Consider the following 12,259-nt stretch of genomic DNA (forward strand, 5'->3'; position numbering starts at 1 on the left):
TGCCGATAGTGGGATTCGAACCTACTATCTCCCGGATGCAAGTACACAGCCGCGCGCCTCTACGCGCACGGCCAACTCGCCCGGTCGTCATGCAGTGAACATCGGTGCGGTGGAGTGACGAGCACTACTCGCATGGTACACGCGTGTACTGTACTGTAATCTAGTGCTTACAATCAAAGCTGTTTGTATTTTAACTCATTTCCCCTTGAAGCAGAAGGTTTGAGCTTTCAAACAATATATCTTGATCCCCATTTCGATAGTGTTTGTCACTGAAATTCAAGTGATATTTCAAGGAATGTTTATTTCTGCCACCAGGGGCAAGCACTGTTTTTGTCTGCTATCTGGTGACTACTATGCACACTTCTTGCATTATACCTTCATTTCCTCTTGGGGAAGAAGCTGGCTGTCAACAGAATCATAAATTTTGTCTATTCAGGGCTCTCTTGAGACTGTTTTTTCTGTCCTTTTTCCTCATCACACGCTGTCTTGCATTCCACCGGTCTTGAGTGGAAGTGCCTTTTATAAACAAATGTGAGTTATCGAGCTTGGAAACAGAGGATATTTTAGAACAGTTGAATGGTTCTGACAAAAGTTTGTTAGATTCAGATGGTGATTATTTGAGTGATGTGGTTGACACTGCTGTACACGAAGTCCTCGGTTCGGAATCAGATACGATTGATAGTGCACAGAATGGCAATCTGCATGATACGGCTAATACACTTTGGGGGGAGAAATCATGTCTAATTACATGGGTCAAAGGGAACAGTTTATTGGGAACCCAGGACCTCAGAATGAAGCAGTTGGGAAATGTGATGGTGCGACGGTTTTTAAGACGTTCTTTACGGACGAGTTAGTGGAACTAATACTTTGTGAAACAATTTTATATGCAAAGAATCTGATCTAGGGGCTTATTACCACTTTGTTATGTGGGATTGGAAGCCAGTCACAAAGGACAAGATATACGTTGTGATTGTTATTTATATGCATGGCTATAATACAAAAGCCTACGCTGCAAAGCTATTTTTCTAAAAGCTCTATTCTGTCCACTCCAATTTTTTGGTCTGTTATTTCAATGGATGTATCTGAATCAATTAGTAATTTTATGCATTTCAACAACGAGGCACTTGATACATATCAGGAATCCTCCAAACTTTTCAAAATTGATCTGATTATGTCGTGTGCTACAAACAGAAAATTCAGAGAGAGAATGTTTCAGTGTCCAGACTGCAAAACGAGTCTCTGCGTTGAGGGATGTTTCAAGACGTTCCACACCAAACTCAAATATTAAGTAAGATAGCATCATATTTTCCAAAAAGAATGGAGTTTTCTAAACATGTGTTTGAAAGTTTTATTGAATTCTGTAAAACAGTACCAAAGTTGTGTTGCTTTGAATAGAGCTTTGCACGAATCTGGGAAAGTTTAAACACCACGCTCAGAGATGACAGGCATTTAAATCCACCGCGCTGAGGGGTTAAGCGAGTAATTCCTCAGGGCAGCATTACTGGACCTTTATGTTTTCTTATGTACAGGTATATCAATGATATGAGTAAAGAAGTGGAATCAGAGATAAGGCTTTTTGCAGATGATGTTATTTAGTACAGAGTAATAAATAAGTTAGAAGATTGTGAGCAGCTGCAAAATGACCTTGATAATGTTGTGAGATGGACAGTACGCAATGGTATAGTGATAAATGGGGTTAGAAGTCAGCTTGTGAGTTTCACAAATAGCAAAAGTCATCTCAGTTTTAATTATTGCGTTGATGGGGTGAAAGTTCCTTATGGGGATGATTGTAAGTACCTAGGTGTTAATATAAGGAAAGATCTTCATTGGGGGGTAATCGCATAAATATGATTGGAAATAAAGGGTACAGATCTCTACACATGGTTATGAAGGTATTTAGGGGTTGTAGTAAGAATCTAAAGGAGAGGGCCAGTAAGTCTCTTGTAAGACCCCAACTAGAGTATGGTTCCAGTGTATGGGATCATCAACAGGATTACTTAATTCAAGAACTGGAAAAAGTCCAAAGAAAAGCAGCTCAATGTGTTCTGGGTGATTTCCGACAAAAGAGTAGTGTTACAAAAATGTTGCAAAGTTTAGGCTGGGAAGACTTGGGAGAAAGGAGACGAGCTGCTTGATTAAGTGGTATGTTCTGAGCTGTCAGTGGAAAGATGGCGTGGGATGACATCAGCAGACGAATAAGTTTGACTGGTGTCTTTAAAAGTAGGAAAGATCACAATATGAAGATAAAGCTGGAATTCAAGAGGACAAATTGGGGCAAATATTCATTTTTAGGAAGGAGATTTACAGATTGGAATAACTTATCAGGGGAGATGTTCAATAAATTTGCAATTTCTTTAAAATCATTTAAGAAAATGCTAGAAAACAACATATAGGGAATCTGCCCTAAGTGCAGATCAGTAGTGGTTGATTGTTTGAATTAAGTTTGCTATCATGTTATTCTTAGCTGATTTTTCCTTTTTTGCTAAATTCAGTTTTCTAGTAAGTTTTTTAATCTCTCCTCACTTCCACAACCATTTCTAACTCTATTTCTTCCTAACCTGTACCTACTTCTTAATTTATTTATTTCTCTGCTATAATATAGTACAGTACATCTTCACCTTTCCTTACTACCTTAAACGTACATATCTGTTTTCACACTGCTGAACAATTGCTTTAAACCTATCCCACAGTTTGTTCACATTTATATTTACCATTTTCCACTGAACATAGGCTCATTAATTTGTTTAAACTCCCCCAGGCCTGTCTTATCAACCATATGATATTGCCTAATAGTCCTACTTTTATAACCTTTCTTCCTATTGTATCAATTTTTAATTATGACAAAAAAATAGCATCATGATCGCTTATACTATCTATCACTTCAGTTTCTCTATCCCCTCTAGTTATTTCCATCATATTCTGATACCTGTCCTTACCAAATTAACTTCTGTACCATTTGTTGGCCATGCTTTCTGTCATTTGCATTACCTTCCCAGTTAACATTTGGTAAATTAAGATAACCTGCTACTCTAACATTCCTTTCTGTGTTGCTCCCCACATAGCTTATAAAATATTTCTGCATCAGTGTCACCCTTGCCAGGTATGTAAATCCCAAAAGCATCAATTTGCCTACTATCTTTAGAGATGAGTCTTACACCTAGGATTTCATGTTTCCCATCCTTAACTTTTTCATATATTAGAAATTATTTTTCGATCCTGTCTCTACAATAAACACCCCATTTCTAAGGGAAAATTTCTGCATCCATAATATCACTTCTCAGCCATTATTCAATTCCACCCTATACTCTCATCAACACTCCCTAGTCCAGCCCATTTTCCTAAATGTAACTCCCTATAACTCTTCTATACAAACCCACTAATTTATACATAAGATACCATTGCAGCTCATGTGAAGGCCATCTAAGCATAGATCTCTATCTCCTACGTACCCATTGCGATGTACAATTCCCACTCCCAATTTCCCTACCCACTCCATAGTTTCAATTAAATCCCCGATCACCCTCCAGTCAGTATCCTTCCTACAGATCCCACTGATAACAATCTACACTCCCTTAAACTTCTCTCGCGTTCTCATAACCAGATCCCATACATCCCCACCCATGTTAGTATCTATTCCTGCTTGCCTTACTTTGTTGGCACCAATGCAGAAAACTACCACCTTCTCCTTACCCTTCCCCTTCCTTTCTACTCTCCTCAACATCTGCGTTATCCTAATTCCTGCATAACACACTAACCTGGTTCCCTTTCCTCTAAATACTTTCCCCACAACCCTAATAATAGAGTTGCCCAAAACCAAAGCCTCAATCCCACTCAACCCATTAGATCCCCTCTTCTTCTGGTCTCCTGTAACTTCCCTGATGCCTGCACACATTCTCCACCTCTTCATACACTGTTGTTTTGAAACAAACAGGCTAACTAAATTTGATGATGCCTGTGTCTGTAAAATCCTAAAGTGGAACTGATGAAGAGATGAGTCCTATTTTATGGAAACACCTACTCTGGGTGAACCAAGAAAGGCTTACACAAGATATTCTATTACACTTTGATGTGAAAAAAATTGTCTACAGGGAGCTCACTGAAAACAAAAAGATATGGAGAAAATGAGCATTGGCCAATCACCTTGTAGTTAGGCCTATTTAAAACAAAAGCAAGAAAACAGCACCACGAGGTATCCAGTAAAAAAAAAATGGGAAAGAACACTCAAAAAGCAATGTTTTCAGAAGAACGTGTAAAATGTTGGTAAAATATGAGAGCCAATGGAAAAAAGAAAAAATATATATATATACTGTATATACAAATACAATATAGTAAAGTTATTATTTCACAGTCTATATGACTCAACTTGATTTTAATAACAAAAAACCTTGTTAATCTGTTTTCAATTCATAGGTTTCCTTTTTCTCTGATAAAGTTACAGTTCCTACAATTAATATTTACAAACAGTTCAAGTCAAATGGAATAATGGAAAATATTTATGTTTTGTGGTACCTCCAACATATATATGGTATCAGATGGCTTCAGATGTAGAATTCTCGTTAAATACATCTTTAAATATCTTTAAATACATCACAGTAAATGTCTCTATGAAAAGAAATCTTTAATAACTCCAAATCAAAAAATAACATCATATGAACTATAGCAGTATATGTTGGGGCACCACTTATGGCTAAAATCGACCCCAAGGATACTGAATGGGCCCAGCATACAAACCAATAAATCAGCAACATACTACCTTCCTGTTTATTGACATGATTCTAAGCTGAATCCTCTTCTTTTTGTTAGTGTTATAATTTATTACCATAATATTATAGAAGGTACTGTCTTCATCCTTAATGTAAAACTGTAATAGACTACCAATACTTGATTTCAATATTTTCAATGTACTCAGTCTAACAGATATGCCCAGATTTAATTGTGTATGCTCACAGACACTGTACCGTACTGTCTTATATAAGGCAGTCAGGTTCAGAATAATATATCTCTAATTTTTACCCTCCTTAATTCACTAAGTGAAAAGAACAATCGCCACCATCACTAATTAAAGCATAATGTGATTTAATGGCAAATGGAGGAGGATAGGTTACCTAGGAGAATAATGGAATCTTCATTGGGGTAACCACATAAATGGGATTGTAAATAAAGGGTACAGATCTCTGCACATGGTTATGAGGGTGTTTAGTGGTTGTAGTAAGGATGTAAAGGAGAAGGCATATAAGTCTCTGGTAAGACCCCCAAAATGAGTATGGTTCCAGTGTATGGGATCCTCACCAGGATTACTTGATTCAAGAACTGGAAAAAAATCCAAAGAAAAGCAGCTTGATTTGTTCTGGGTGATTTCTGACAAAAGAGTAGCGTTACAAAAATGTTGCAAAGTTTGGGCTGGGAAGACGAGCTGCTCGACTAAGTGGTATGTTCCGAGCTGCCAGTGGAATGAAATTAATAGACAAATAAGTTTGAGTGGTGTCTTTAAAAGTAGGAAAGTACACACTATGAAGATAAAGTTGGAATTCAAGAGGACAGATTGGGGCAAACATTCATTTTCCTAAAGTGGAACTGATGAGGAAGAGATGAGTTCTATTTTATGGAAATATCTACTCTGGGTAAACCAAGAAAGGCTTACACAAAATATTCTATTACACTTTGAAGGGCTTATGTGTACAGCTTCATCCATCGAGTTAATTCCTAACTTAGCCTTTATCTCCTCATTCTGAGTCCCCTCCTGCCATTGTTCCCACCTGTTTGTACCAGCATCATTCTCACTACTTTCATGTCTGTTACTTCTAACTTATGAATAAGATATCCTGAGTCAACCCAGCTTTCGCTCCAGTAAAGCAAAGTTGGTCAGAAATCATACCGATGTAAGGATAGTTTCATCTGGAAGCTGACTTCCTTCTTACAGAATACTGTTAATTGCAACTGCGAGCTCTTCCAAACAAACCTCCTAAATTATATGCACCATTGTGGTTCAAGTAAAGCCCATAGATCCTTATCTCCTGCTTTTGCTGCACCTTGATTCAATCTCACTTACTATATTACCATCCTGGGAAAACACACCTCCTAAATACTTGAAATTATCTACCCGTTGCAGCTTTGTATCACCAATCTGATATTCAACTCTCTCAGATTTCTTACCTACTGATATCAATTTGGTCTTCAAAAGGCTAATGTTCATACCATACTCATTGCACCTCTTTTCAAGTTTCAAGATATTAGACTGCTGGCTTTCGGCACAATCTGCCGTTAAGAACAAGTCACCAGCATAGGCCAGAGTGCTTACTACATTTCCACCTAACTGAATGACTCCCTGCCGCTTTATACCTTTCAGCAGATGATCCATGTAAACTATGAACAACAAATGTGAAAGATTACAGCCTTGTCTAACCCCTGTAAGTACCCTGAACAAAGAACTCATTCTACCACCAATTCTTACTGTAGCCCAATTGTCAACATAAATGCCTTTGATTGATGTTAATAATCTACCCTGATCCCATAGTCCCCCAGTATGCTAAACATCTTTTCCCTCGGTACCCTGTCATATGCTTTCTCTAGATCTACAAAACATAACTGTCTATTCCTCTCGTAGAATTTTTCAATTACCTGGCGCATACTGAAATCTGATCCTGACAGCACCTCTGTAGTCTGAAACCACACTGGTTTCCATCCAACTTCCTCTCAACCACTGATTGCACCCTCCCTTCCAAGATGCCAGTGAATACTTTGCCTGGTATATTAATCAATGACCGGGTGAGTTAATCATGTGGTTAGGAGCGCGCAGCTGTGAGCTCGCATCTGGGAGACAGTGGGTTCGAACCCCACTGTTGGCAGCCCTGAAGATGGTTTTCTGTGGTTTTCCATTTTCACACCAGGCAAATGCTGGGACTGTACCTTAATTAAAGCCATGGCCGCTTCCTTCCCATTCCTAGACCTTTCCTGTCCCATCGTCGCCATAAGACCTATCTGTGCTGGTGCAACGTAAAACAAATAGCAAAAAATTAATCAATGAGATACCTCGATAGTTGTTGCAATTCTTCCTGTTCCCTTGCTTATAGATGGGTGCGATTACTGCTTTTGTTCATGTTTCTCATCCATAACTTTTTCATATATTAAAAATTTTGTCACCAGTGTAAATACTCCCCCTCCTATTGTTCCAAACTTGTCTCCATGATAAACACTCCAATTACGTGAGAAAATTTCCGCATCCATAAGATCACTTCTCACCCATGATTCAATTCCTATTACAATATCTGGAAAATATATATCTATCAAATTACTTCATTCTATTCCTTTCTTTACAATACTTCTACAGTTTAACACTAACAATTTTATGTCATCCTTACTCAACTTCATGCTTCCTATACTGTCATCAACTGCTCCCTTGTCCACTTCGTTTCCCTGAACGTACCTCCCTATAACTCTTCCAAACAAACCTCCTAAATTATATGCACCATTGTGATTCAAGTGAAGCCCATCTGAGCATAGATCCTTATCTCCTACCCACCCATTAGGATCAACAAATCTCACTCTCATTCCCAATTTCCCACATACTCATTCCATAGTCTCATTTAAATCACCAATTACCCTCCACTCAGTATCCATCCTACAGAGTATTCCCCTGATAACAATCTCTGCTTTCTTAAACTTCTTCCATGCTGCTGTAACCAGATCCCAAACACTTCCAGCTATGTTAGTACCAATTCCTGCTTGTCTTATGTTGTTGGTACCAACATGGAAAATTACCACCTTCTCATCGTGCAACAGGTTTTGGCAGCCGGCACAATTCCAATCCTTGCCGCTAGTTGAGGGCTTTTTTCTTTTCATTCCTGACACGGTCGAATGACTGGAAATAGGCTGTGAATTTTCATTTTTCTTTATCCTCTTCTCTTTCTTCTATTTTCCTCAACATCTACCTTAATCTAATTCCTGGATAACACTCTGCCCTGTTTCTCTTTCCTCCACATAGGTACCTGACAATTGAGTCACCCATGATGAGAGCCTCAACCCCACTCTCATTAGATCCCCTTCACTCCTGGTCTCCCTTTATTTCCCTGATGCCTGCAGAACTCACTTCCTCCTCCCTTTTCTCCCTCTCACTATCCTGTTCCACCTCCCTCTTCCTACCCTGTGCTCTATGTTCCCCTTTTCTCTTGCCCCGCCCCACCTCTGTAAAACTTCCCTGATATCCATCTTCCCTCTGTCGGTCTACTTGCAGTGACTCATACCGATTCCTCACCGATACCTCCCTCGGGTTTATATATATATATATGACTACGTCGTGTATGTATGAGCACAGTGAAAGATATAGGCTGCCTACCATTTCTAAAGATGAGATGAGAGTAGGGCCTATTAAACGACGGGGAAACAAATATGAAAATCTTTTCCACTGGGGATTGCCAATTAACAACAGTGTATTAAAAGGTTTCCTTCAAGAACTTCATATTCTTCCAATCTGGCTAAAACATAAATAAGTGTTATGAAAAATGTAATTATACTTACATATGACTAAGAGATACTTGACATATAGGTGGAATAATCTTTGGATTATTGTCATCATGAGGCAAAGCGCATAAAATGAACCCTTTACATTCCATTATAACAACAGGCCATAAAATGCCATGTTCAGTTTTCAGATGGAAGGCTGGATATACGACTTGTTTGTCACAATTATCCCTCGATTCTACGAAAGTGCCTGAAAAATAAATAAAAAATAACGTTTAACTTGCATGTTAAAGAGAATTATGAAAAAGTAATACCTATGAAATAAAATATGAGTTGTATAACCTCCTTCTCTTAGGCCCACTTCAATCAAGAGTTCTTTGACGAATTCCCTTTCAGGTGGAATTTTTACGAACAAATTCCCTAAAGTTGATCTGGAGCGCGCTTCCACACTCGGAAAATACCTTTAAAAAAGAAATTATAAAACTAACAGTAAACTCACAAAACTGTCATACAGAAGGCAATATTTATTTTGTCATTCAGCACCTGGAATATATAGGGAGATCAGACTTCGCAGAAACAATCCAAACAGCTCGTAGACTCATTGCGAATGTAATTCACGGGAGCAGTACAACAGTTAAAGGAGATATTTCGAAAACATTCACTGACATAATACAAGTTTACAGGTTATGTTTATATTATGGTAGAAATGATGCTCATTTGTTTTCAACCTTTCCTCTTTCTTCTTGAAACTCATGGAGCCCGGAACAGCTGTATTCGAGAAGCAACCTAATTGGTGGGAACTCTGGCGGGCTACTTGAAAGGATGAATTGAATTGTCGAGTTCAAAATGCTTTATAACACGTCGTTCCAGCTTTTTTTTCTTTTCTGAAATATGTGATTAATACGAATTTTCTGCAGAGATGTATTCTATGAATTGGTTAAAATATAATAAGTATCGGTACAATCTATTGTGTTATCCCGTACCGATGTACTCATACCAATTATTTCAATTACGGGAAATGGAAAGTAAAAGAAAGAAGATTAGAAATTATTTTTCAGTTATTTGAAGAATAATAAATATTCAGTTTTATGAAAAAGAAATTGTATTTTGCTATTATTTCCTTCCATTCAATTTTTTATATGCAACTCCAATTCTTATAGACAGGATTCAGAAATAATTGCTATAGATCCAATAAGCATTCAAATAAAATCCAGCATCCGTATCTTCGACTAATTTTGAACCTCTCCTAAGAAATTCCAACTTATGATTAGTGTGTGACGACCACATTGCCCTGGTTGAGACTGGCATTACATCCACTAGTTTGTCCTAGAAAACTTCTTTCATGGTATCTCTACTGTCTGACTTCACTTAGCTCCAAAGGTATTGAAGTTCCTAGGCCCATCCCTTATTTTCATGGAAATGGACTGATTTCCAAATGGAAATGAGACAAAGTCTCTCATAGTGCATTGGCACTGCCGGTGGCTCCAAGTAGCCTACATAGTGGCATGGATCAGTATAGCAGCCCGCGTGTATGTGTGACAGTCGATTTTCATCTCAGAACAACAATCTAACAGACACTTTGAGAAGCTTCTAGAACATTCTCCAATGATGAGTCAGCCTTCTAGAGTACCGCCTGTCTCTCCGATGCCACCGCCGACAGACATGGATGCAGATCAGCTGAAATTTAGTCGAGGCCACCTGGAGGCTAACTCTCCTAGCCCTGTCTCCGGCCGCAAGAAGCTCCGTGCTGAGGTTACTCCAGACCGTTCATCTGGATTAACTTACACCCCAGCCAGCTCAGCTCAAGATCAATCTGGAGTAAAACCCCTTTGAGCCCACAACCAGCTCTGGGTATCTCGCCTCTTAATATTATGGCCTCTACCAGCTTCAACCTTCCAGGCCTACATGCCTGCCAACATAAGGAGTTACGCTCAGGCTGCACAAAATCCTGCACTACCTCTCCATATCCGTAATCGGAGTGTCGTCACTCTGTCTACTTCATCAGCCACTTCTATCCCAGCACCTTTCTATGTTATCAAACTTATTCACCTTGACCCAGATAAGGCAACCTCATGCTTCATTTATCAACTCCTTGCTCGCTTTACGCCTAATCTTCATGACTTCAAACCAGAAATCCAGAAAACCCGAGAGGGCTTCAATATCAAAACAGTCAAGCCTAACTATGATCATTTCATGGCCAACATTGGAGCACACCAGCTTGGCTCACACTGTCATGCGAGCAACCTGACGCAGCAGCGCCCAGCCAGATGCCCGGAACCACCAGCCAGACCGGCGCCCATTCTCTCCATGGTCGCCTACACCATTGACCGTGATTACACGGAGGATGAGGTTGAGGCCCAGCTTTAGCTGAATGGTCACATGATATATCGTGTAATCCGGATCCAGAACGCCCAGGGTCCCACCAGCCTGGTCCAGATTCTCTCCCGGGACGTCGTGACGTTGGACGCCCTGCTTCGAGACGGTGCCGTGGTACAACCACTTTCACGGACAGCAGTGTGTGCAGGCTGAGGTATGTGCTATATGCGCCAATCAGGAGCACCCTACTAATTATTGCCTAAATAAGTCAACCACTAAGTGCATTAACTGTAATCAAGCCCATCCGGCGTTCAGTTATAAGTGTAGAGCAAAGCTAGCTCCTGAACCTTCCCATCCCGAAAGTGTTATTCCCGTCACCTCTCAGGACCTCCCCACCCCTGATTCCTCCTCCTCCCTTCCTATCCCTAGTTCGGAGAATATCATTCGTTTCATTACGATGGTATTACAGAACGTCCTTCCCTTCCACAGGTCCCATATCCTTACCCAAGTTCAATTGGCGGCTCGTTTGGTACTTCATACTCATGTGAATGTTTCTTACTCAGGGTATAAGATGCATTTTGCATTTTTTTAAGTTAGTGTAATGAAAATATATTATGCTAACATACGCTCTTTGAAGTCCAACCGACCGCTGTTTGACACGTCCCTTTCTTTCTATACCCCGGATGTGTTTGTATTGAAAGAAACCTTTTTGACTTGTAGACAAAATCCACAGTTCTCATCTTTCACATTTTACTGTGCAGACCGCCCCTGCCACAAGTGGGGCTATTGGTGTCCGAAAGGATCTTACAGTTGTCCAACATACTTTCCCACCGTTTGTCAATTGTTTTCATGAATATCTTATCCTAGAAGTTCTAACCTCTCATAAAGCTTTAACAATCCCTACACTTTATCTCCCCTCCCTCAATCCTGTTCCTGCACGATCCTTCGACAGTCGACTCGACTTCTTGCTAGGAGCGACATCTCCGAGTGGAACATAAAAGCTACTCCTTACTCATACATTTTTTCTCGGCCGGGTGGGTCACTATCTTTACCTCAGCTACCTCGCCGACTCTAAAGAGTATATTGGCTGACACCTAGTTGGTAGTCGGCCTCCCCGCCATGCTTACCTGCCTACTCCGTAACGTCAACCTCGCTCTCTCAGATGACGACATCGTCCAACAAATCCGCAAGGCAGGCGTTCCAGTTCATTGGGCCACAAGACTACTAAACAGTTCCGGACTGTCACCAGATGTCCTTCTATATTTCCACACAGAGGACGACGTCTGCCGCCTCCTGAACAATGGCGTCTGTATTCATCACATCTTCCATAGTGTGGAAGTTACTCCTGCGTCACTCATGGATCAGCTCATAGCCACTGATTTTACTCCACCTGCAATGGTCGCGCCACCACAGGAGACTTCCTACCAGCTGCCTTCGCTCCGAGTGGAATCTACGCCGTCAAGCCAGCCAACATCACACGCCGTTT

General features: G+C 40.1%; 1 protein-coding gene across 2 annotated transcripts in view; it reads right to left on the minus strand.

Annotated features, from left to right (window-relative positions):
- The window catches only part of LOC136856996 (AP-5 complex subunit mu-1), a 33,910-nt gene extending 24,750 nt beyond the window's left edge, over positions 1 to 9,160 (minus strand). For both annotated transcript variants that reach the window (XM_067135320.2, XM_067135319.2), the window contains exons 1-3: positions 9,001 to 9,160; positions 8,800 to 8,918; positions 8,515 to 8,707 (exon numbers count right to left, since the gene is read on the minus strand). In XM_067135320.2, the coding sequence (XP_066991421.2) occupies positions 8,515 to 8,707; positions 8,800 to 8,918; positions 9,001 to 9,059 (371 nt within the window). In that variant the 5' untranslated portion in view covers positions 9,060 to 9,160. The remainder of the gene's footprint in view (positions 1 to 8,514; positions 8,708 to 8,799; positions 8,919 to 9,000) is intronic.
- Positions 9,161 to 12,259: the final 3,099 nt, after the last annotated feature.

The sequence above is a fragment of the Anabrus simplex genome, chromosome 1 (genome assembly GCF_040414725.1).
Source record: "Anabrus simplex isolate iqAnaSimp1 chromosome 1, ASM4041472v1, whole genome shotgun sequence".
NCBI classification, from domain to species: Eukaryota; Metazoa; Arthropoda; class Insecta; order Orthoptera; family Tettigoniidae; genus Anabrus; species Anabrus simplex.